This window comes from Lissotriton helveticus, chromosome 11 (genome assembly GCF_964261635.1).
Source record: "Lissotriton helveticus chromosome 11, aLisHel1.1, whole genome shotgun sequence".
Lineage (NCBI taxonomy): Eukaryota > Metazoa > Chordata > Amphibia > Caudata > Salamandridae > Lissotriton > Lissotriton helveticus.
In genome coordinates this window covers 221,747,624-221,774,080 of record NC_136072.1, presented here as the reverse complement: position 1 = coordinate 221,774,080, position 26,457 = coordinate 221,747,624, and the positions used below count along the sequence as shown (strand labels likewise).

At 46.6% G+C, this 26,457-nt stretch overlaps 1 protein-coding gene across 1 annotated transcript in view; it reads right to left on the bottom strand.

Annotated features, from left to right (window-relative positions):
* Positions 1-18,620, bottom strand: part of C11H3orf33 (chromosome 11 C3orf33 homolog) — a 167,560-nt gene extending 148,940 nt beyond the window's left edge. Inside the window, exon 1 of the mRNA XM_078667757.1 lies at positions 18,452-18,620. Within this exon, the coding sequence (XP_078523883.1) occupies positions 18,452-18,616 (165 nt within the window). The 5' untranslated portion in view covers positions 18,617-18,620. The remainder of the gene's footprint in view (positions 1-18,451) is intronic.
* Between the last annotated feature and the right edge of the window lie 7,837 nt (positions 18,621-26,457).

The following is a 26,457-nucleotide window of genomic DNA, read 5'->3' as shown; positions in this document are numbered from 1 at the left end:
TGTCCCTGGCCCAGTGCATCATGGGAACAGGGCAGACCAAACTACCAAGCCAATGCTTCACCAGAAAGGAGACAAGCTTCCGGGGACCGGTTTCTGGCATTACAGCCGACGTCGGCCCGGCTTTCTTGAATCCTGATGGAGCAGTGAGCAAGGGACTTATGTCTGAGTATACCCTGCCACACCTATAGTGGCCAAAAACGATTCAGAAAAGGGGGTGGTGATGAACAGAGTGTCTGAATTAAGCAGACCACTCTTACCCAGTCCAAAGATCAGGGCTTGATCCATCACCGTTATTTAGCTCACTGCCCCATCCCAGCTCAGAACCTGGCTATATGCAAATTAGTCTGTCCCTGGCCCAGTGCATCATGGGAACAGGGCAGACCAAACTACCAAGCCAATTCTTCACCAGAAAGGAGACAAGCTTCTGGGGACTGGTTTCTGGCATTACAGCCGTCGTCGGCCCGGCTTGCTTGAATCCTGATGGAGCAGTGAGCAAGGGACTCATGTCTGAGTATACCCTGCCACACCTGAAGTGGCCAAAAACGATTCAGAAAAGGGGGTGGTGATGAACAGAGTGTCTGAATTAAGCAGACCACTCTTACCCAGTCCAAAGATCAGGGCTTGATCCATCACCGTTATTTAGCTCACTGCCCCATCCCAGCTCAGAACCTGGCTATATGCAAATTAGTCTGTCCCTGGCCCAGTGCATCATGGGAACAGGGCAGACCAAACTACCAAGCCAATTCTTCACCAGAAAGGAGACAAGCTTCCGGGGACCGGTTTCTGGCATTACAGCCGACGTCGGCCCGGCTTGCTTGAATCCTGATGGAGCAGTGAGCAAGGGACTTATGTCTGAGTATACCCTGCCACACCTATAGTGGCCAAAAACGATTCAGAAAAGGGGGTGGTGATGAACAGAGTGTCTGAATTAAGCAGACCACTCTTACCCAGTCCAAAGATCAGGGCTTGATCCATCACCGTTATTTAGCTCACTACCCCATCCCAGCTCAGAACCTGGCTATATGCAAATTAGTCTGTCCCTGGCCCAGTGCATCATGGGAACAGGGCAGACCAAACTACCAAGCCAATTCTTCACCAGAAAGGAGACAAGCTTCCGGGGACCGGTTTCTGGCATTACAGCCGTCGTCGGCCCGGCTTGCTTGAATCCTGATGGAGCAGTGAGCAAGAGACTGAGTATACCCTGCCACACCTATAATTGTGAGGTCTTGACCTCTAACAGATATGAGGCACTTAGTTCGCTGGAGGAAAATGATTGACATGAACTCAAAATTGGCTTCTCTGCTCCTGAGAAGCTTGTCATCAAGGAGTCAGGAGAGTATGAGGTTATATTCGATACCCAGGTTCAAGGGGTTCCTCTCCCAGTAACGCCTAAAGCTCTGGAGGGTGTCATCAATTGGAGGACAAACTCGGGGAAGTTGATAGTCCCAGAAAGTCTCCTTTGAATGGAGCGAGCTCACCGGTGGGAGTAACCGATCCTAGCATAGCGCCCTGTGACAATTGGACACAACCCTGCACAAAATCTAGCTCTGGTCTTTTAAACCTCGCTTTGGCCTCCTGGAATATCGCCGGGTTAAAGAACAAATTATTATCATTGGACTGGTTATCTTTTATTGAAGCCAATGATATTCTGGTATTTCAGGAAACATGGTCAGTGGACCCTAAGTTTAGACAAGGTTACCTAAATGTTTTCAAACCTGCCATTGCTGGACAAAGGGGGAGACCGAAGGGGGGGGGATTAACCACCTGAGTGAGACAGAATGACAGGTAAAAAGTACAGCATCTGAATATTGATAGCAATGATATTTTATTAATTAAACTGCAGATTCCGGATGCCAAGGACCTTTTAATCTTTAATGTTTATGCGAGAGGGATGCCTGGAGGGAAAGCCTCGGGAACTGTTGCCCTCTTGGATTCCTATCTCGATCAGTACAAAGGAGTGACATTAACAACGTAGACCTTAGTCTAGAGGAGGATCTCCAATGGGATATTCTGCAACTAATATTGACCCCTACCAAAAAATGGACAGAAGCTGCTCTACAGCTAAAAGTATTATGTCTGGAGCCAGGGTTAAGGGCTGTAAATGGGAGGGCGATATCAGACAAGCAGGGCTCCCCTACTTTTAGCAATGGGTTGCGAAGTAGTCGTATAGACTACATATTTCTCAACAAGGAATATTGGCCCTCCCTAAAGGACATGGTTGTTGTGGAAAGGGTGGAAAGTGACCATAACCCCCTGGTACTGTCACTACAGCTGGAAGGAAGTCATGTTGCCAAAGGACAGGCCGCGGGATGCGACCATATAGAAGTGCAGCTTAGTAATGATACCAGGAGAGTAAAATTGTCGAATTGTTTAAACAATGAGGCCCAACTAGAGGCTATGAGCCAGCTGGTCGCCAAGGCAACCATAGATCTCCAAAATTGTGTTACACAGCAGGAAATCAAGTCTAACGTTATTTCCATCCACAATGAACTTTTTAACAAGCTCAAGGGCTTTTTTATAACTAATGTACAAAAACCCAAGAATCATGTTAGACCCACGGTGGAAACATGGTATGGGAAACCATGCAGGGATGCCTATAAAGCACTAGCTAGGGCGATAAGATCCAAGAACAGGGACAGAATCAAAAGTGTGAGGGTGGAATACAAGCTAGTGCAACAAAAGGCTAAAAGGGAATGGGATGAGCAGTATTGGGACGAGCTGTACCATGCCAGTAAAGATAGAACTACGGTTGCATTCTGGCATCTGGTTAAATGGGGTAAGGGGAAGCCCAGTCAACCACCTAGCAACCAGGTACCACCCGAACTGTGGGTATCCCACTTTAAGACACAGTTTGCAATCTCTGCCCGAGAACTTGAATTAGCTCATGGTCCTCCTCTCATTCCTGTAGGTAACCCCCCTTGCACTTTACCAGGCAGGAGGTTGATTCAGCACTTAACACGGTCCCGAGAGGTAGAGCGCCTGGGTTAGACTGTGTACCTGCTGATCTGTTCTTGCATAATAGGGTAATGTGGGTAACTTATATTCAGTCCCTAGTGAATGCTATTGCTAGTGGCTCTCCTATACCAGACTCATGGATGGGAGCGGAGATCATTCCGATTTTTAAAAAGGGGGATCGCTCAGATCCTGGCAATTACAGGCCCATAAGTTTAATTGATTGTATTCAGAAGGTGACTGCTAGGCTCGTGCTGAGTAGAATCCAAGGCTGGATTGATGACTTCGATATTCTTTCCCCACTACAGGCTGGATTCCGCTCACACATGAGCACCATCGACCAGGTTTTTATATTTGTTTTAATTTATTGGCGTGTGGTGATCCTCAAAGGCGGCACATTATATGCTGCTTTCGTAGATCTCAAGTCGGCATTCCACCCTGTCCCGAGTGCCAAGATGTGGAGTGTTTTTGTGGAACAGGGTATGCCCTTGGATCTACTGGTTTTTTTAATTAAACTCCACGATTCACACTTTGCACAAGTCTGATGGGGTCAGCAGGGGAGGGTGAAAGATAGATTCCCAATTGCCAAAGGGGTTCGTCAAGTGTGCGTATTGGCACCAACGCTTTTTTTCCTGAATATTAATACGGTGAGCCAGTATTTTTTCGAATCATCCTACTGACGCCCCTATCCTTGCTGGCAGGAAGATCCCCCTGCTAATGTTTGCAGATGACACCTTGTTCATCTCTAAAACCCAACAAGGCCTCAAGACAGCGATTGTGAGATTTGAGTTGTTCTGCCGGGACCATGGTCTTATAATTAATGTGGACAAGACTGAGTTCATGGTGCTACACAAACAAAAGATCGTAAGAGCGAGGGTAGCCATGAATGAAGCCACACTAGAGCAGGCTCAAGTCTTCACCTACTTGGGTATTACTCTAGGTTGCAAACTAAACTGGAAACCTCACATAGACCAGTTGGTCCTTAAACATGCTCAATTGTCTGGTGCCCTAATAAAGAAACAGCGCTTTTCCCACACAAAGCCAATGGCTGAAACCCATTTGCATGTCTAAGGGCATTAATACTGGTAATGAAGCACTTAGGATCCTAAAAACGGATAGTACGGACTCAATTGTAATTGTGGTTGCCAAAGTTGAGCCTGAGTTAAACTGTCGCTTTTATTGTTATTACCTGGTCTTTTTAATGTTTTACTTAGTCACTATCAGCCTGTGGTATCCACTGTAATTTGGCTTGGAATTTTATTGACATTCTTTTATTATGTCTTAGATTTATTTATGTATAATATTTGTATATAGGGATGGAATAACTTGTGGATTTACCTTTCTATTGTGTCAGCCTTTACTACTATGGAAATGGAATGTTTAATATTTTAAATGTAAATGTCTTTCATGATTTATGTGAATCGAAATAAACACTTATCGAATCGAATCGAAATCCATTATAATGTGGGAAAACCTTGCTCTGCAACTCCTAGAGTCTTGCATTGAAGATCTGGCAAAAAGCCATCTGAAAGTTAATAGGACCCACAAAGCAGAAGAAGCTACATGTACCATAGTCATAGTCATGGTGATGCAGTGCACAGTGCATACTGCCACGCTGGTCAGTATACTTTTTTTCCTTTTGATGCATCAGCAATGCCACCTTATTCTAAAGCGAAATGGAATATAAAGCAGACCCCAACTACATGAAGACCAACTTCCACAAATGCATGAAGAACGTTGCAGACTGGATGAAGACCAAATGTCTGAAGCTCCACACTAGGAACAAAAGGAAAAAGTGGTCCGAGTTAACAATCTTGTATCTACACAAGTATTTACTTTATGCCAAAAAACCACAAATAATTCAATTCAATGGAATATAACTGATACAATATTCTTAGTCAAATTACATGTATTATCCTCAAGAAAACATTCATTGAAATCTCAAGCAAGAAATTCATCATATTTATAGTTGATGATCCATCCTTCAATGTAATTATAAAATCATTACATTCAAATAGTGTTCTCAGTGAAGTTGGGAAAGGAAGTGAAAAGGTATGTGAGGGACTGGGTAAAGGTGGTGTGACATTGAAACATCACAGTAAAATCAAATACGCCTTTACAATCAAGGTATGTCCGGCTGGGCTATCTGCGGGCCGGAAAAGCAGGCGAGGAGGCCGTAGGTAGTGTGCTATACTGTAGGTTTATTTTTATACAGTGAGCCAGAATCAGTGTCCCAAACACCAGAAAGGAAAACAAGGAGAGGTCCGGGTTCGCCGTCTGCTCCGGGTCCTGGGCGCAGTCCTGGGACGGGGATTCTCCGACGTCAGCTCCGATGCAGAGGAGATCCACGGAGGGCAGTAAGAGAAAGAAACAAAGGACCGTTAGTCTCCTCCTTATGTACCAAAGTTAAACCGAACACCGTCACCCGGGTCGTGAGGGGGCGGGAAGAGAAAAGAGGCCGTGAGGAAAGGAGGGAGGAGGGAGGCCGGAACACAAGGGGGTTGTAGAAAGGGTGTCGAGAAGGGAGGTGTGGGAACAGGGACAGGCGGGGCCACTACAAACAGTGCAAGTGCTATACAAGATGTGTTACAGTGCAGGGGACGTGCTGCTAAAGAGAAGGGTATTTTTACAGGGTGTTACTAGGACTCCTAAGGAGTTGGGGTAAGGAAGGCTGAAGACACTCACCCGGTCCGCCGTAACTCTCCAAGTGAGTTACGGCCGCTCTTCAGCCACCTCCTGTGGGCTCCACCACTCTTCGGTCCACACCTCTTCGTCACCCGTCTGCTCTCCTACTCCAGCTCCGGTCTGAATCTCCTGCCACAAAACTCCGACGGGGTGTTCTGCTCGGATCCGACTTTTATCCTGTGCTGACTCTGCCGCCGGGGCGGGACTTCCTGGGTCGGCGGGATATACTTCCTCTGGTCCCGTGGTTCTGGTTGGTCCCTGTGGAAGAAAGAAGGGCGGAGTCCCGTGTGTTATGGCCGGAATGCCGAGTTCTGTCCTCGCCCCATGACAGGGGGAGCGCTGTTGTAGTCCCGGTGGCGAAGATGATTGAGGTAGGTGCGGGGATGTGCAGCGCTCCTGGGGGGGGTCGCGGGGCCGCCACCTCACATACCCTTCCCCTAGCTGTCCTTCTTGTACGGGATGGGGAATGAGGGTAGCGTGACAGAAAATCGGCATTGCCCTGGTCTGACCCTTTCCGGTGTAGCGTCTTGAAGTGGAACGGCTGAAGGGATAGAAACCAGCGGAGGACCCGGTCATTCTGGCCTTTGTTCCGGGCCATCCACTCCAAGGGAGCGTGATCCGTATAGAGGACGAAGTCCCTGCCCTCCAAGTAGTAGCGTAGATTGTCAATCGCCCATTTTATGGCTAGGGCTTCTTTTTCTACCACTGAATAGTGTTTTTCCCTGGGAAACAGTTTACGACTGGCGTAGAGAATGGGTCTTTCATTGCCTGCGGAGTCTTTCTGGGGCAACACTGCCCCCAGCCCCTGTTCGGAAGCATCTGTTTGAAGGATAAAGGGCAGGGAGAAGTCAGGGGGCATTAGAACAGGGCTTGAGGTCAAGGCGTTCTTTAGATCTGTAAACGCGTGCCAGGCTTCGGGAGAGGGGTTCCATAACAACTCGTCGGATCGGTTTGTCTTCTTTAGGAGATCCGTCAGGGCAGCGGCTCTCTGGGAAAAGTTGGGCACAAACCGCCGATAATAACCAAGAAGCCCTAAAAAGGCACGCAGGTCTTTTTTTGTCTGTGGAAAGGATAGGGACCTGATAGCCACGGTTTTGCTCTCCTGAGGTCTTATGAGTCCCTCCCCCAGTAGATACCCTAGGTATTTGACAGTCTTCGCGGCCAGAGTGGTTTTGGCGGGATTGATGGCGAATCCATAAGAGCCCAGGGTAGAAACAACACTGCATAGATGTTTCACATGTTGTGGCCAGTTGTCGCTGAATATGACGATATCGTCTAGGTAGGCTCCCGCGTACTGTGCATGGGGTCTTAGAACATGGTTCATTGCCCGCTGAAAGGTGGCGGGTGCCCCGTGAAGACCGAAGGGCATAACTAGGAACTGGTATAACCCCTCAGGGGTAGAAAAGGCTGTCTTTCTCTTGTCTTGCTCCCTGAGGGGGATTTGCCAGTACCCCTTACAGAGGTCAAGGGTGGAGATATATTGCGCCTTCCCTATCCTCTCTATCATTTCGTCCACCCGGGGCAAGGGATAGGTATCGAATGAGGATATTTTGTTGACCTCCCGAAAGTCTATGCAGAAGCGGACCGACCCGTCGGGTTTTGGGACAAGGACGATAGGGGAGTTCCAGTCGCTAACTGAGGGCTCTATTATCCCCATCTTTTGCATGTCCTCTATCTCCTGCCTTATAACCTCCCGACGGGCCTCGGGTACTCTATAGGGTCGCAACCGGACCACTCTTCCTGGTTCGGTTTCGATGGCATGCTCAGTAATGGTGGTGCGACCTGGGGAAGAGGAAAAAACCCGCTGAAGGGGTCCTAGGGCATTGCGGAGTTCCTGGACTAGAGTAGGAGGTAGTTCGGTGTCTACACAAGGGTCAAAAGAAAAGGGCAGGGATCGGTTGCTTCCGGTTAACACCGGCCGGGGTCCTTCCCATTTTTTCAGCAGATTTACGTGAAATATCTGGGAAGTACCGCGTGTGGCGTCCAGTTCTACCTCATAGGTCACCGGCGTCACCTGCTGGAGAATGGTGTAAGGGCCTTGCCACTGACCCAGGAGTTTCTGGTCGGACGAGGGCATCATGAGAAGGACTAAATCGTTGACAGCAAATACCCTGGGACGCGTGCCCCTGTCATATTGCTTCTTCTGGCTGGTTTGGGCGCTTTCTAGGTTCTGTCGGACAATGTCCCGTATCATGCCTAGGTGGGTCTTAAGGTTATCCATATATTGCGGAAGCGGCCGTGTGCGATCGGGCTCTGCTTCCCAGGCCTCCTGTGCCATGTCCAGCAGGGTGCGGGGAGGCCGTCCATATAGCAACTCGTAAGGGGAGAAGCCTGTGCTGCTCTGCGTTTTACAGCGTATGGCGAACAGAGCCAGGGGCAACATATCCTCCCATCTTTTGGCTTCCAGACCCAAGAGCTTTTTGAGAGTCTGTTTGAGGGTGGCATTGTACCGTTCCACCAAACCGTCCGTTTGCGGATGGTAGGCGGAGGTACGGATTTGTTTGATCCCCGGCTCAGCACAGACCCGTTTCATAAGGGCTGATACAAAAGGGGTACCCTGATCTGTCAGGATCTCTCTGGGAAACCCTACCCGAGAGAACAGGGTGATCAGGGCTTTTGCTATCGCCTGGGTAGTGGGTTGGCGCAGGGGTATGGCTTCAGGGAAGCGGGTGGCGTAGTCGACTATGACTAAGGCATAACGACACCCGCTGCGGGAAGGAAGGAGGGGGCCTATGATGTCCATTCCTATCCTACTGAATGGGACGTCGATGAGAGGCAGGGGTTGTAAAGGGACTCTGGGGGGTCGGTAACGACTATTTTTCTGACAGACCACGCACTCTCTACAGTAGGTTTTGATCATCTGGTGTACACCCGGCCAATAGAATTTCTCCAGAACAGCTTGGCTGGTTTTCTCATCCCCAAAGTGGCCCCCTAGGAGGTGGCTGTGAGCGAGGAAGAGGACTTTGTCCTGGAAGGGGCCTGGGACGAATAATTGTGCATGCTGGGGAGTACCCCCTCCCCGGTACAACAACCCGTTTCTTTTGAAAAAGTAGGGACCTACTTGTAAGGGGTCTTCGTGCTCAAGGGCCCTTCCCCACGCTTCCTGTAGGAGGGGATCCTCCTGTTGTGCCGCCCTGAACTCTCTATCAGTCTGCCAGGGATGTTCTTCGGGTACCACAGGATATGCGCCGATGTACTCTTTCTTTTCTTTTCTCCGCTGACTTTTGGGTTTATGTGGCTTAGGTGTGGACTCCGGGGGAGACTGTCCAAGATAAGGCGCATCCTTCCACCATTGGGCGAGAGAGTCCGAGGTCTCCTGTAGTAGTGTGGGTAATCCTGGATAATCACTCCCCAGAATGGCTTGTTCAGGGAGAGCAGGCACGAGGCCTACGGTGAGGTTGGTTCCTGGATCCTTCTGATGCTGGATTCGAACTTGTGTGGTAGGGTAGTGCTTGGTGTCCCCGTGGACACATTGGATGGCCACTACTCCCGTAGGGTGCTGGACGGGTTGGGCCAGATCTTGGGGTCTTACAACACTCTGACGGCACCCTGTGTCAGCCAGGGCCATCAGTCGTTGTCCATCCACAGCAACAGGACAGTGGAACGGCGGGGGAGCGGACCCTGGAGGGTGACACAGGTAGTTCCGTACCAGGCCTATCTCCATTGGCTCTTCCTTCTGTGGGCACATCCGAGCGATGTGTCCAAACCCACCACAGGAGTAGCACTGGGGTCCGGGGTTGGGGGGTCGGAACAGGACCGGAGAGGGCAGAAGAGGAGAAGGTTCCGGTCTCCGTCCCGGTTGTGGACGAGGGGGACGGGGAACCATAGTGTGTGTGTTCCTGTGCGTATGATCCTCCCTTCCCCGTTGGAGCTCTTGAGCCCGACTATAGGCGGAGGCAATCTCTATGGCGGTTTCGAGAGTGAGCCTAGAGTGTTGTCTTACCCATCGCTGGGTGGCTGGGTGCAAGGAGTTCAGGAATTGCTCCAGATATATCTTCTCAAGGATATTGTCTTTGGAGGATGTCTCGGGTCGGAGCCATCTGTTGGCGAGATCTCGGATTCGGAAGGAGAGAGCTCTTGGATTCTCCTGGGGTTTCTCCTTTGCTTGTCGCAATTGTACCCTGTAGGTGTCGTCGTCTATACCCAAGCGTTCTAAAATGCACCGTTTGATGTCTGCATACGGGGTGGTGCCTTGGATGTTGGCCTGTTGGTAGGCCGCCTGTAGGTTGCCGGTCAGAAGGGGACCCAGGTATTGACCCCAGCGATCCACAGGCCAGTTGGCCGCTTGTGCCAGCCTTTCAAAGTTTGTAAAGAAGTAGTCCGGATCCTCACCTGGGACATACTTCTGCAAGACTACTGACGGAAATACGAGACCGGCCTAGGTTGACCGAGAGCGGTAGTCAGCTTGTCCATAGTTTGCTCGTGGGCAACCCCCTGTCCCTTCAGGACGTCATGGAGCTGTCCCCTGTCGGTCTCAGCGGTCTTAAGGAATTGTTCCATTAGTTTCCCGAACTGTTCTTGGGATTCCGCCATCTGTTTCACCACGGCCTCCATGCCTCCGGCAGATCCCACTTCTGACACCAAATGTCGGGCTGGGCTATCTGCGGGCCGGAAAAGCAGGCGAGGAGGCCGTAGGTAGTGTGCTATACTGTAGGTTTATTTTTATACAGTGAGCCAGAATCAGTGTCCCAAACACCAGAAAGGAAAACAAGGAGAGGTCCGGGTTCGCCGTCTGCTCCGGGTCCTGGGCGCAGTCCTGGGACGGGGATTCTCCGACGTCAGCTCCGATGCAGAGGAGATCCACGGAGGGCAGTAAGAGAAAGAAACAAAGGACCGTTAGTCTCCTCCTTATGTACCAAAGTTAAACCGAACACCGTCACCCGGGTCGTGAGGGGGCGGGAAGAGAAAAGAGGCCGTGAGGAAAGGAGGGAGGAGGGAGGCCGGAACACAAGGGGGTTGTAGAAAGGGTGTCGGGAAGGGAGGTGTGGGAACAGGGACAGGCGGGGCCACTACAAACAGTGCAAGTGCTATACAAGATGTGTTACAGTGCAGGGGACGTGCTGCTAAAGAGAAGGGTATTTTTACAGGGTGTTACTAGGACTCCTAAGGAGTTGGGGTAAGGAAGGCTGAAGACACTCACCCGGTCCGCCGTAACTCTCCAAGTGAGTTACGGCCGCTCTTCAGCCACCTCCTGTGGGCTCCACCACTCTTCGGTCCACACCTCTTCGTCACCCGTCTGCTCTCCTACTCCAGCTCCGGTCTGAATCTCCTGCCACAAAACTCCGACGGGTGTTCTGCTCGGATCCGACTTTTATCCTGTGCTGACTCTGCCGCCGGGGCGGGACTTCCTGGGTCGGCGGGATATACTTCCTCTGGTCCCGTGGTTCTGGTTGGTCCCTGTGGAAGGAAGAAGGGCGGAGTCCCGTGTGTTATGGCCGGAATGCCGAGTTCTGTCCTCGCCCCATGATGACAGGGGGAGCGCTGTTGTAGTCCCGGTGGCGGAGATGATTGAGGTAGGTGCGGGGATGTGCAGCGCTCCTGGGGGGGTCGCGGGGCCGCCACCTCACAAGGTAGTATTAATGTTCCCAAAATACATCACACATAGGTAAAAAATATATTCATTGCTTCAGATCCTATGGTGTGTCAGGTTGGCGCAGTCTAAGTTTCGACCCCTTATGTGCAGAAGGGTTAGTGTGGCCTCATGTTGGGGTCTTCATCAGGACATGGTGGAGAGCCTATGAAGTAAGGCGGAGGCTATTAACAATGGCCTGCGTGGTGAATTGGTTATAAAATTAAGATAGGAAATGTAGGAGTTACCTACATGAAAGTGACGGTCATTGGATGTTCCGTCCTGGTAAGGGGCTGTGAGGCTCCTAGAAATTCTGAAAATACAAAAGATAGAAAAAGGTCCTCAAAGGGATGTCCTGGCTGAACGGCCAAGAGAACGTATTTGTGGGGGGGACACTTACTGGGGAGTGCGTCCTCATGCAGCGGCATAGGACGGTAGGTCATGCGGTCGTTTCCGGGTGATGATCGCCGAATAAATCTGGCATCATTCTGCAGAAATAAGGGATACCGTATTGGAGTAATTTGATCAGAAATTGGGGCATAGGAAATAATTACAGCATCGTGTAGTTCACTATAGGTCCAAAACATGCATTCCGTGTTATGCGACCAAACATGTACACGTAGTGCCCTGATCATGAGTAGTCTATAAATTGATTAACCTGAAGGGGTGTTTGGACAAGCGTCATATGGCAATGGGTTCAAAAGGTACAATGCATTAGAATGCGCGATGGGGTGTTTAAACAATATTCATGTGGCAGGGGGCTCAAAAGGTGCTATGGCTCCAGTGGTAAAACCTCTAGTCGACGATATCGCGCCTCAGTGAGTATAATCTTATCAAAGGTCGATGTGAAAAGTGCCCGTTTATTGCTATTCCTCGCCTGTGATCGAGTAAGTGCTCACGGCCACAATCTTAAACTTAATATAGCCCGGAGGTTGGTCTCAACGGACCCCTTGCAGCTTGTCTGTTATAGAAATACCTGTGAAGCGTCTGTGTTAATCCGACAGTTAAGCACAAGTCCTCGATCGGTCTGAGGCTCCTCTCAATTGCGTGATGGAGTAAGCTACAGACCGGTGGCTTCTGATCCGACCAAAGAGATAAGAACTGAGATTGTTACCATTACCAAGAAAGCGCTTGAAATGGGATTTCTGACCAAGAAAGAGTTTGATTTTTTGAATGTGGAACAACCAAGAGTTCCCACAATATATGTATTACCCAAGGTACATAAGAATCCATTAAAACCACCAGGACGGCCGATTATATCGGGATGTGGGTCCCTGATTGAACAACTCTGCAAGTATATAGATGCCTTTTTGAAACCATTGGCGGAAGCAACACCCACGTACCTAAGGGACACCATGCAAGTAATTAACTTGATTGATCAGATGCCATTCGATAGAAACAACCAGATCTTGGTGACAATGGACATTGTCTCACTCTATACCAGCATTCCCCAACGACCTGCACTAGAATGTATGAGGAGAATTCTGAACAAAAGGGTCCAACCAGCAGGAGTTCCCACAGAGTTTATCATCGATCTGCTGGAAATTGCTATGACCAAAAACTTTTTCGTTTTCCAAAACAAATTCTACTTTCAAAGCAAGGGAGTAGCAATGGGCGCTGCATTCGCGCCGGACCTGGCTATTCTATTCATGTCTGAATATGAACAAGACTGCATTCTTTCTCAACATAATCCATTCCACAATTCTATTTCCAACTGGAAAAGATACATAGATGACATCCTGTCTATATGGACCGGGGAGGAAAATGACCTAAAGACCTTCATGGAGTGGCTGAATACACAATCGCGCATTCTAATGCATGGTACCTTTAGAACCCATTGCCATATGACTCTTGTCGAAACACCCCTTCAGGTTAATCAATTTATAGACTACTCATGATCAGGGCACTACGTGTACATGTTTGGTCGCATAACACGGAATGCATGTTTTGGACCTATAGTGAACTACACGATGCTGTAATTATTTCCTATGCCCCAATTTCTGATCAAAGTACTCCAATACGGTATCCCTTATTTCTGCAGAATGATGCCAGATTTATTCGGCGATCATCACCCGGAAACGACCGCATGACCTACCGTCCTATGCCGCTGCATGAGGACGCACTCCCCAGTAAGTGTCCCCCCCACAAATACGTTCTCTTGGCCGTTCAGCCAGGACATCCCTTTGAGGACCTTTTTCTATCTTTTGTATTTTCAGAATTTCTAGGAGCCTCACAGCCCCTTACCAGGACGGAACATCCAATGACCGTCACTTTCATGTAGGTAACTCCTACATTTCCTATCTTAATTTTTTAACCAATTCACCACGCAGGCCATTGTTAATAGCCTCCGCCTTACTTCATAGGCTCTCCACCATGTCCTGATGAAGACCCCAACATGAAGCCACACTAACCCTTCTGCACATAAGGGGTCGAAACGTAGACTGCGCCAACCTGACACACCATAGGATCTGAAGCAATGAATATATTTTTTACCTATGTGTGATGTATTTTGGGAACATTAATACTACCTTGATTGTAAAGGCGTATTTGATTTTACTGTGATGTTTCAATGTCACACCACCTTTACCCAGTCCCTCACATACCTTTTCACTTCCTTTCCCAACTTCACTGAGAGCACTATTTGAATGTAATGATTTTATAATTACATTGAAGGATGGATCATCAACTATAAATATGATGAATTTCTTGCTTGAGATTTCAATGAATGTTTTCTTGAGGATAATAAATGTAATTTGACTAAGAATATTGTATCAGTTATATTCCATTGAATTGAATTATTTGTGGTTTTTTGGCATAAAGTAAATACTTGTGTAGATACAAGATTGTTAACTCGGACCACTTTTTCCTTTTGTTCCTATCTAAGACCCCAGGTCCTTGAGTTTATAGGGCAACCCCTTTATAACTCACACTGAAGCTCCACACTGACACAACCAAAGTACAAATCTTTGGCAACAACCCTTCTCCTTGGAACAAAACCTGGTGACCCACCGAACTATGACCCACTTACACACCAACCGACCACGCCCGCAACCTCTGCATCATCCTAGACAGCAAGCACACCGTGAAGCAACCGATCAGCGCAGTCTTCTCTGCCTGCTTCCACACTCTCCGCATGCTCTGAAAAATCTTCAAATGGCTCCCCATCAGAATCAGGAAAAGCGTCACTGTATGCAGGAACCACCACTGACTCATGCAGAGACTACAGACGATATAGAACTAAGCAGCAATACTCATCCTCGACCAACCCAAACGAACATAAATCACGCCATACCTCAAGAACCTTCACTGGCTCCCCATACTGAAAAGATGCCAATTTAAGATACTGACAGATGCCTTCAAAGTCCTCCACAACCTCAGACCTGCATACATCAACCACCAACTGAACTTCCACCAACCATCAAAAACTTCCGATCCCCCCTACCCTTTAACCAGACACCACACATTTGCCAAAGCCACCGCGCAAGCCGTTCCTTCTCCTACCTCACCGCCAAGTCCTGGAACTGCCTTCCTTTCCACCTCCGTACATCATCCTTGCATGCAGATTTCAGCAAAAGACTCAAGATCTGACTATTCGACTGAGCCCCGCAACCCTGTGCCTGGATACCCCCACGGGTGATTACTAGTACTTTACAAATACTAATTGATGGATCAAAACTGATGGCTCAAGTGAGACGTCACAAAGGGGAACTAATCGTTGTAACACCTCTCTGGAGGTCACATATCTGGCTAATCACTGTAACTCCAGTTTGAATTCCTCAAACTTCTCACATTCTGAGGAACCTAGAGCAGGAATGTCATCCTTTAATAATGATAGGGCATCTTCAACTAATGAGGTGGAGAATCTATATAGACAATGGGTGGTCCCAGGATTTTTGCAATCAGTTGCCTCCTATGTATACCTGAACTGTGCACCAAGGACACAAGGGTCATTCAAATTCCCATGGTCAAGATAAGTTCTGGAACACCTTCTGGATTCTGGATGATGTAAATATGATCAATGTAATTTTGTAATCAGCAAAAGGATTAGCATACAGAATAATAAAGCTTACATATCTGCTATTTCAGCAGGCCATTGGCCCATCAACAAGTTGCCAGTGGGACAACATCCTATCACAAAGAAACTGTTGAAATGCAAAACTGCAGAAACGTTATTCCCTTTGGAAAGTCAACTTAATTCTTTCATTTATGAACAAAGGAACTGCCAATTTATCACAAACAAATGTAAGGCAAGCAGGCCGAGTTAAAATGTAAATGTAAATGTAAATGTAAATGTCAAGGTATTTGTAGAGCACACTGCCACCAAGCGGTTTCCTGGCGCTATTACTCATACCGCTGTGGAACCCTTCCTGGCTTTCCCTGTGAAGTGTCCACTCCTGGGCACCCCCAGGGTGAAGCCAGGCATCCTAGCGCTGTTGGGGCCGGTGTGGAGGTTAAGCAAGCTATTGCCCAGAGTTGTAACGTGGGGCCCATGATTAGAATAGGCACCGAGGCGAGAATTGTCAGGTCCGAGGAAATTGAGCCCAAGACCCGCCGAGGCGGGAATTGAACCCTGGTCCCGGGCCAGAACTCTGCATCAGGGTCTGCCGCTCTAACCATTGAGCCACACTCCTACTCCGAGTTGCTCCATCTCTGATCTTGTACACAAGTTTTAGATGCTGAAGCTTTAGATCTGTAAGGTATAATGTTTACACAGGAAGGAGAGATTAATATGCTTGCAAAACAAACCAAAACATCCACTTGTCAGATATTTTGAGGATTAAGAGAACAACACTAGAAGGTTAAGACCCTCGGGAACAAGACTGCAATTAATTATGTGCAGTAGGCAACATGCTCCAGTATCAAAGGCTTCTATTGGTGGGTAATGTGGATTATACCACAATTAAGGTTGCAGACAGTACACTCAGTCATGAGTACCATGGTGACCAAGTAATCCATGGCATGATTGGTCTATATTTAGACGAGATTGTGCTATCTGGTGATTGGTCAAATTATTCAACTCTGAAAATGTTTAGTTTTAAACCCATTACAGATGTTGCATCTAAAGAAGTAGCCAAGCTTTGAACTAGCAACTACTTGAATATGGTGTGCCACAGAATGCCATATTTCCGAACTTTTATGTGTGTGAAAGTTTTTCTTCTATGAAGAAAAAGGTGGTGAGAAATATCCCAGATATATTATAGCACTTATTACTGTATTTACCACTGTGATTAAGTTTATTTGATACTCTTTAATGTAGTTCTATAACTATTTTATGGACCACCTCCCATGATATTTGCATGATAACTTAAGTATCTTTAAGGATTGTTTCAATAAAACAATGCTCAATTATATTTATTATTGGCCTAAGAATAGTTGGCCCCAATATGACCTGGTCCTTTGCTGAACAGTCTGATCTGGATTTCTGTTTGTCCGACGCCTGCACATCTATGTGCTCCGCTAACAGCTTATCTGTATTCTTAACTGTGACAACAAATCCCTGTTCTATTTTCATAAACGTATGTTCCCCCAGTGTACCACCAGAAAATTGCTGTAACCCAGTGTTTCTAGCAATTATAGTGATGCAAAAACTATCAAAGACAATGTAAAAAATGTGATGTGGGATGCCTTACAGAAGTAACACCATGGGAGTTCACTGGTTGGTTCTCACCTTTGAGCTCAGGTTCTCATCATCAGCACACCCATACCATAAGAAAAAATGTGATGATAACAAAAAAGTGGAAATACTAGTAATGTGAGCGCTAGGATGCATCTCCCTAGTGCTCAGGGCCGGACTAGCCGTAGCGGGCACCGGGCAATCCCCCGGAGCGCCGCACGGGTGGGGGCCGGTTTTGGGCCCCTGGGGGCCGATTGTGTTACAGGGCTTCTTTTGCAGCATAGCATTCTATGTTGAATGTTTTGCGATTTTAAACCTAGGGCTGCTGAGATTTGCATTTTTCTTTTTTTACTTGTCACTGTGGACAAACACAAACTAAAGCATAATACTTGCTCCTTTGCCCTTAATAGAAGTAAAACTCTCAGGCACGAAAGCCAAGAAATCTTGTATTGTGCCCCTTCAGTCCAGGAGGTCCATTATACCGTATTTAGGGCCATATGTATCAAGATTCCAATTAGCGATTCTGTAATAGCGATTTTTAAGAAATCGCTATTTCAGAATCGCTAATTGGTATGTATCAAGAAAATCGCAATTTTTTAGCAATTATTTGATATTCCTTAATTGAGAATTCGCAAGAGAATTTGCAATTAAGGAATGCTTTCCCATTCATTTCTATGGGCCTCCTGGCCCATAGGAAGGAATGGGAAATTATTCTCAATTTGCGATTCGCAATTTGCGTCACATGGCACTTTGAAAAATGCTGAAATGTGCATTTTTCAAGGAATAATTTGCGATTCCTTAAGGATCGCAAAATAAGGAATCGCAAATTTTGCTATTCCTTATTGTGCACCCAAATTCTTTCATACATACCATTTTGTGAAAAAATGAGTTCGCAAGCGTTTGCGAACCCATTTGGCCTTGATACATATGGCCCTTAATGCCTTAAGATTCACAAGAACTGCACGTTGTTTCCCGAGCACAGTTTTATGCTTCCAATCAATCAAGAAGCAATGGGAGAATGAGATGGAGGCGGAATGCAAGATAGGCATACTGTGTCAGAATGAAATCCACTCCTGTGGGTAAGACCACGGCACAATGCTAGGTAGTATAGTAGTACAAAGACTGTCACATATGGCCACAAATGTATTGCATTGTACTGTAACTGGATGTATATAATTTGGCCACAATTGCTTTGATGACTGCAATACTACCAATCACCAATGACAAAAACCTGGAACTAAAGCTTTGCAATGCTGCCTTTTTAAATGAAACGTGGGTATACCCTGCACAGCCTTCCTAATAAACATGAAAATCAGATTGCTTCCAACGGAGATTTCAATGAACAGAGTCCACAAAAAAACAAACGCTAATGTTTTAGAAAAAAACGAGACAAGCAAAACAGTGGCGTGGATAAGATGCCGTTGGCCCCAATGCAAACAAGGAAATATCTGTAGTAGAGGTCAAGGGGCCTCAGCTGATTCTACAACAAAGATAAATGCCTCCCTGCTAGAATTATAGCATTAAGAGACTGTAGTCTTCTAAGTGTGCAGCACTGCAAGTGATGTGGGACTTGAGGTAAGTGAACACACTGTCTGCTAGCTGCCTCTCTACCTACAGATCTCCTAAATTACCCGAATTAGGCGCAAGTGCTCGTCCGCCCACTCGGACACCTTGGCGATGGCACTAGCAGCATCGCCGCCTGCCTTCGCCATGCTGCAGCTGGTCGATAAACAAAACCACGTGACAAGGATTAGGCAACAGAAAGGAGGTCGACATCCAACTGCCGTCTCCCACATTGAATTGGACATTGAAACGAAAAAAGCCATTGAGGTAAAGAGAGGACTATTTTTCTTCTTCCAGCGTTTGATGTAGTCGTTATTTTATGAATAGGACAATTTTAAGAATTAAGTAACATCATGCTTGAGTAAAACATTTTTATCCCAATAGCTTCTTTCATCAATATATCTTCCTAGAACTATGTTTGCTAATTCTATTATAGGATTTGTTTTAGACAGTGATGGCACATAAAAGAATCCGTTCAATTCCCTCATGATATTCTTTAATAATGAATCATTTATTTGCGGATTGTCGTTCTCTCTCCTCACGATATTCTTTACTAATGAATAATTTGTTTGCGGTTTACCAATAATTGCTGTTAATGTTCCATTTCTAACATGGCCGCCAAAGTTGCCTGCTTAGCTGCAGCCCATCCCACCCCCTCCCTGTGTAAAAGTGTAGCCGCCATCTTCGAGCGGGAAGAACTAATGTTCACGTAAAAACAAGCATTGGTACAGCCAATAGGGCGTTAATTTTAAGAGCTATTGGCTTTGCCAGTGTGTTTTAGCCATGTTTTACACCAGTGTGGCTTCTATTCAGCATGGCTAAAAGTTAGTGGGGTGGAGTAGAGAAGTGTAGAGGAGAGTGGCATAGAGGAGAATGGCATACAGTCCAAGGTTCGAGCCTCGGGTTCGCGTCCACATCCTGTGATTCTGGGCAAATCACTTAATAAAGTCCACATTTGTAAAGCGCACAATCACCCGTAAGGGTCTCTAGGCGCTGGGGGGCCGTCGGGAAGATTAAGCGAGCTATTGCCCAGAGTCACATGGTGCTGGGCTAACCTCTACCATTCCTATGTGACTCTTAGAGTATATCCATGTGTTTCCCCTCCCTAAGTAGATAGAGATATCACTAGTATATGCCTAGAGTTTTTCCATTTGTATCTCCTCTTTGTGTGACTTTATCTCTTGCACATTTGCAATTTTTTTCTGTTTGTACCTTTTTATAACGCATGTAATCCTAAATCCGTATGTTTTCAACTGGTTCTTATGTAAGTCAAAAATTAGCAATTTTGTTTTTCCGAATGTAACCTTCAGTCCTTATGGTTGGTACTGGGTCCTATGTAAAGCGCTCTGACACCTTCGGGTAAAGTTCGCGCTATATAAAATCGCATAAATAAACCTGCCGCCGGAGCCGGGGATCGAACCGTGGTCCCCAGATTCCAGCGTCAGTCGCCCTGGCCGCGGCGCCACACCTCTCTCCCCGTGCCTGAATGTGTCCTTGTGTAACAAAACCGGTGCTCATGTAAAGCGCTCCAATACCTTTGGGTGGAGTTCGCGCTATATAAAATCTGCATAAAAAAAAGAAAAATACAGTATATGCACTTGCCAACATTTTAGAAGATGAAAGTGGGAGACTAAATAAATAATAGGAGAATGTATTTCTTCCATTGATTTCTATTGAAGGAGACGCAATTTTAGGTGGTAGACAGCCAAAATAGAGCCATTTATAGCTTCAAAAACCAGGAGTCTCCTGCCTGAATTGGGTCTATTTGCATATATGAGCACAGATGAGAGTGGAGTAGGGTAGCATAGAGTGGAGTGGTGTAGAGATGCATAGAGAGGAGTGGAGGGTCATATAGTGGAGTGTTGTAGATTGAAGTACAATGGCGTAAAGTGTAGCAGAATGGAATGGCTTAGAGTGGACTGGGGTAGATTGAAGGAAAGTGGCATAGAACTGAGTGGCGCAGAGTGGAGTGGCATCAGGGCCGACCAATAGCATGGGCGAGCTGGGCCCAGGCCCAGGGCACTGATTTTCTGAGGGAGGCACTTGCAGCTTTATGCATTAAGGTTATGCCATCAGCAGCGCCCTTCTCATCTTGCTATAGCCTTGTCCATGTCCCTGCCTGTTCGATTCTGTCTGATTTGCCAGTGTAAAGTGGTTGTAGTACTTCATTATCATACAGCGAGCAATGTTTTTAACACCCCTTAGCCCCCTTAGCCCCCTTACTTGCCATCCTTTCACCTTCTGGCCCCTGCTGGCACACATCAACAAAACCATCATCTGCGTGAGGCAGCTAAATTATCAGTGATTTAGGTGATCTGGGGGAGGTCCCGGGATGTTTGTGCTCAGGGGCCAGTCCCTGCTCATCCTGGTACTTAGCAATGAACACAATAAGGACCCCCTGCTGCCTTATTTAATTCACTACCACCAGGATGGGCGCCAAATTTCTCTCCGCCCACGCCCATTGCACTCTCTTAGCAAAGGCTCGCTCTGAGTATCATAGGGCATCATAGAGTGGAGTGTCATAGAGTGCAGGGGAGTGGTGTAGAGCAGAACTTCATAGAGTGGCGTACAGTGGAGCGGTGTAGAGTGGAGTGAAGTAGAGTGGCATAGAGAGTTATACAGTAGCGTGTCGGAGGGGAATAGAGTGAAGTGTCACAGAGTTGAGTAGAGTGTTGTGGAGTGGCGTAGAGTGGAGTAGAGTAGAGTGGTGTAGAAGGAGTGTCATAGAGTGGAGGAGAGTTTCATAGAGTGGAGTGGGGTGAATTAGTGTTAAGTTATGCTGAGTAAAGTGGCGTAGTGTTGTGTAGAGTGTCATGCCATAGAGTGTCATGCCATAGAGTGAAATGCCATAGAGTGGAGTAAAGTGGTGTGGCTCACTGGTTAGAGGCGGCAGACCCGAGAGCAGAGGACGGCCCGGGACCAGGGTTCGATTCCCGACGCGGCAGGTTTCTGGACCAGGGTCAGCGGACTCGATAATTCTCTCGCCTCGGTGTCCACTCTGATCAGCGATCACACTCGGCAACTCTGGGCATTAGCTTGCCTCATCTTCACTAACGGCCCCACCAGACCGCCGGGGATGCCTGGTCTCACCCTGGAGGTACCCATTAAGGGACCATCTCTCAGGGAAGCCAGGAAGGGTTTCGCAGCGGTCGAAGCGCGGAGATACTCCTCCGGGAGTCGATCCTAGCGCTATATAAACTTGCAATTAATTTATTAATTAATTAATTAGTTAGAGTGTTGTAAAGTGGCATGGAGTGAAGTAGAGTGGATTAAAATAGAGTGGAGTGGTGAAGAGTGGCCTAGAGTACAGTGTGGTACAGTGCACTACTATAGAGAGGCATAGAGTGGAGTGCAGGGTCAGCTTGCTAACGCAGGCATTCGGGAAATGGCCGGTTCCCGAGTTCCAGCTTTGGGCTGCTTTTTTGGGCAGCCTGGGGGATGTTTGAGCTGTTAGTATGCCACCAGCAGCCCAGTGGGTGCCGGAGTGGCCTTTCTAGAGGCAGATGGGCAGAGGCATCACTCCCTTTCTCTCGATGGGCCGGCCCATTATTGTATGCTGATTGAGCGGGGGCAGGGGGCCTGAGCAGAAGTGGTCTCACTTGCATTCATGTGTGACTCAGCAGTGTGAACTAATCTGTGCATTTTTTTAAATCTATATAACATGCCCCTCCACCCTCTTTCTTTTCATAAAACTTTGCTGAAGCAGTGTTTTGCGAAAAGGCAATATGCAAATGTGTGCCACTTTTCTTTGGTGTGCGCGTGCCGATTTTTTATCCCAATCCCACTCTGGTTGTGTGTCATAGAATGAAGTGGTGTAGAGTATCATGGAGTGGCGTTGAGTGGAGTAGCACAGAGTGGAATAGAGGCTCATAGAGTGGAGTGTCATAAAGTGGAATGGAGTGGTGTTGATTGAATTGTCATAGAGTGTTGTTGAGTAGAGTGGAGTAGAGTGTCAAAGAGTGGTGTGGTGTAGAGTGGCAAAGCGTGGATTGGAGTAGTGTAGAGTGTCGTGCAGTGGAGTAGAGTGGAGTAGAGTTGAAGTATGGTGGAGTAGAGTGGAGTGCCGTAGAGTTGAGCGGCGCAGGCTGTAGTAGAGTGTCGAAGAGTGGAGTGTCATAGAGTAGAGAAGTACAGAGTGTCATTGAGTAGAGTGTTGTAGACTAATGTGAAGTAAAGTGTCATAGACTTGAGTGGCGTAGAGTGGATTGGCATAGAGTGGAGTAAGAAGCATGTAGTGGCATAGAGTGGAGTAAAGTGTCAGAGAGTGGAGTAGCATAGATTGGAGTAGAGTGTCGTAGAGTGTCGTAGAGTGTTGTAGAGTTGAGTGGCACAGAATGGAGTAGTTTGATGTGCAGGTGAGGGGTGTAGAGTTGATTGGACCAGAGTGGCATGAAGTAGTAGACTGGAGTGGATTAGAGTAGAGTAGAGTGGAGTAGAGAGGAGTAAAGTGGCGTAGGTTGGAATAGAGTGTTGTAGAGTGGAGTTTACGTAGACTAGAGTGGCATAGAGTAGAGAAGAGTCCCAGGGAGTGGCATACAGTTTCATAGAGTGGAGTGGCGTAGAGTGGACCAGAGTGTTGTAGAGTGGAGTGGCGTAGAGTGGCGTAAAGTGAAGTGGCATAGAGTGGAGTGTGGTAGAGAGGAGTAGAGTAGTGTGGAGTGGAGTGGCATAGAGTGAAGTAGAGTGGCAAAGAATGGAGTGGCGTAGAGTGGAGTAGTGTACAGTGGAGTGGGGTAGAATGGAGTGAAGTGGCATAGAATGGTATTGTGTGGAGTGGAGTGACTCATGTGATATGAAACTGAAAATTGTGTGTGGGTGTAATCTCAATAATTGAACCCCAAATCCTCCCAAAGCTGTCTGGAGCGAGACCGGCCGGCAAAATTAACCAGTTGTCAACATTTCACCAACAGCTGTCTGCTCTTCTAAGTTGGTAAGGTGCATGTATGTTACTTTTTGTGGGACATAAACTCAGTGTCCAATGCTGTGACTTCATAAAACCCCGTGGATGTGATAGACATTCCCTACAAAAGAAGGAAAATACTATGATTAGTTGTTTGTTCCACTAAAGTGCAGCAGTTGAGATTTATCAATACAATTGTATCCCAGAAACCATTTTGTTTATTCTGACCCTCATTTTGAACATTGCTTGATCACTTCTCACACGATTCTTGTTTTGTTCAAGACATTGAGGAAATAATGAAATGGCATTTTATTTTTGTTGTGCACAGTCTTGCACCTTTGTTATTGTTTCGGTAAATTTTAGGTGGGGGCTATAGTGGTGTTACAGGTGAAGTAGTTCTTCCTGGAAGCAGAACTTATTCAGTACAGTGCCAGTCTGGAATGTAAGTTCCTGGGTAGTGAGTATTTTGTGATTTTTAATTGAGTGAATTTTGAGCCTTTGCTATTAATAGCTCTGTGTATTGGGGGCCATCATAGAGCTCGCAGTACCAGAGAGAAGTATGTTGGTGTATTTGTATTTAGAAGTAGACTTACTGCTGAGTTTTGAATTCTTTGCTAACTTTCTGATAGTGGAGAGTGGAATGCCGTGATATAGTCCATTAGCTTTGTCAAGTATGGACAGAATGAGTAATGTTGTTGCTTGTACCTTTTGCTAAAATCCAAGAAGTGTAAAGATGCATCTAAGTGTTTTCACTGTGAAGAAAGTTGATTGAGATGGAAAGTGGAGAGTCCAAGGAGATTCTGATATTTTCCATGTTTGTACCTATTTTTGGCATGGGTCCCAGTTTGCCTGACCAGAAAGATAGAGATCATAGTTTTTTCATTTCCCACAGATCAGTATTTTCAGTTTTTGAAGCATTCAGCTTGAAGGGGTTGTAGTAAAATAACGATGGTGGCTAAAGTGCTTGCTGAAGAGATCTGTGTGCAGCTTAAACCATATATTTGATCCATAAATTAGCGTAGAGTATAATGTGCCTGTTGCAAACAATAACATGTAATATACAGGTCACTAACTTATATTTTATGTACAGAGCTCAGTGAACTAGTGCGCTTGTTGCAAAGATCCCTGGGTCACCTGTAGGTCATAAATTACAATTCTTGTGATATAGCACAGTGAGTTATGAACCACCATCGAGAAGCTCTACAGAAACTGCAAGAACCTTATTGTTTTTTTCCCAGTCTTTCGTTATTCTAAGGTTGCAAAAAAGGGTTTCTTTGGGTTGTAATAGAGATTTAATAGGACACACAACCCCAACACCTGGGTTCTACAGACATTACACAGGTTTAAAAACACACTTTGTGTTGCTCCCGAACAAGCGCAACATGAATTTGCCTATCAGTATTGAGGATATGTGACTCCTACACCTTGGTACCCTCAGTGACCTATTTAATATTTCCTATCTCCAGAGGCGGCTCGCCGATGGAGTGCTGCGGGCAGTGGGGCGGGGAGGGGCAGGGTAGGCATTTAGTGGAGTCTTACATACGACGGACAGGAGTAAGGTAAGTAATTAAATAAATAAATAATGTACCTTGCTCGCGCTGCATCGCTGATTCGGCGACGCAGCGCACGCACGGTAAATTGTTTTATTTATTTAATTAATTACCTTACTCCTGTCTGTCGTATATCGGACTCCACTACCCCCCACCCTGCCCCTCCCCAACCCTGCCCACCGCCCCACAGCACTCCCTCGGCAAGCCACCACTGCCTATCTCTTGACTTGCACACTTGTATGATTCATCACATCTGCCATATATATGTGTAAAATGAAGCTCTCTGACACCCAACAATCGGGTGAGTAGCACTATTAAGCAATTCAATAAAGAAAAATAAATTAATTGGGGCCAGATGTACAACCCTATTTTGCATGCGCAAACGGGTTTGCGACCTGTTGGCGCATGCAAAATGTGAAAGGGCTATGTACAATTCCTAAATAGCGAGCACAATATATTTGCGCCTCGCTATTTAGGAATTGCGAGTTGCTATTAGGAAGGGGCGTTCCCTTACTAATAGTGGCCCCAAAGCCATGTATGAATGTTTTGCGACAGCAATTGCGGTCGCAAAACATCACAAATTAGCATCCTCTTCAAGAGGGTGGTAATGGAGTCGCAAATGGGAAGGGGTCCCCAGGGAACCCCTTCCCCTTTGTGACTAGCTCTCAAAATATTTTTTAAGGGCAAGCAGTGGTCCCAGGGACCACTACCTGACTTTAAACAAGCATTTGCAATGCATAAGGTCTCGCATTAGGAAAGTTTGAGCTATTGGTATTGTAAATGACACATTTTTTATATATGTGTTGGTTTTGAAAATAGCAAAAATAATAGCTTTGTCATTTACAATGCCAATAGTTATAACTTGTGACACCTATAGCATTTGTAATGCAATATGTGTTGTATTCACGTGACTTAGATGTATTGATATTACAAATAACAATGGCTTTTAATTTTTTTAATAATTAATACTTAAATAGAAGTTATTGTAATTTATAATGGCAATAGCTTAAACTTTTGTAAATAACTTTTGTGAAGAATATGTTCAGTGTATTTTATTGTGACGAAAATCCAAGAACAGAAGTGAAATACTAACCTCTTTTTGTGACATTTGTAATAAAGCTTGAAACATTGAGAGATCATATTTGACCCAGTTGTTGGTAAATGGTTGCACAGATTGATGCTGTGGTGGGGCTGAGAGATGTTGTGGTGGCGACTAGTGATGCTGTGGCATTCAATGATCCTGTGGTAGCGCATAGTGATGTTGTTGTGCCCCTTAGTGATGCTGTGGTGGTGCTGAGTGATGCTGTGGTGATGCGACAGATAGAGTGAGTGGGATAGATAGATAGAGTGAGGGCGATAGATAGATAGAGGGAGGGCGATAGATAGAGGGCGATAGAGAGATTGAGTGAGCGAGATAGATAGATAGATAGATAGATAGGAGTGAGGGCGATAGATAGCTAGACAGATAGATAGAGTGATGGCGATCAGTATCTAAATAAATAGATAGAATGAGGGCGATAGATCGATAGAAAGATAGATAGAGTGAGGGCGATAGATAGATAGAGTGAGGGCGATAGATAGATAGCGTGAGGGTGATAGATAGATAGCGTGAGGGCGATAGATA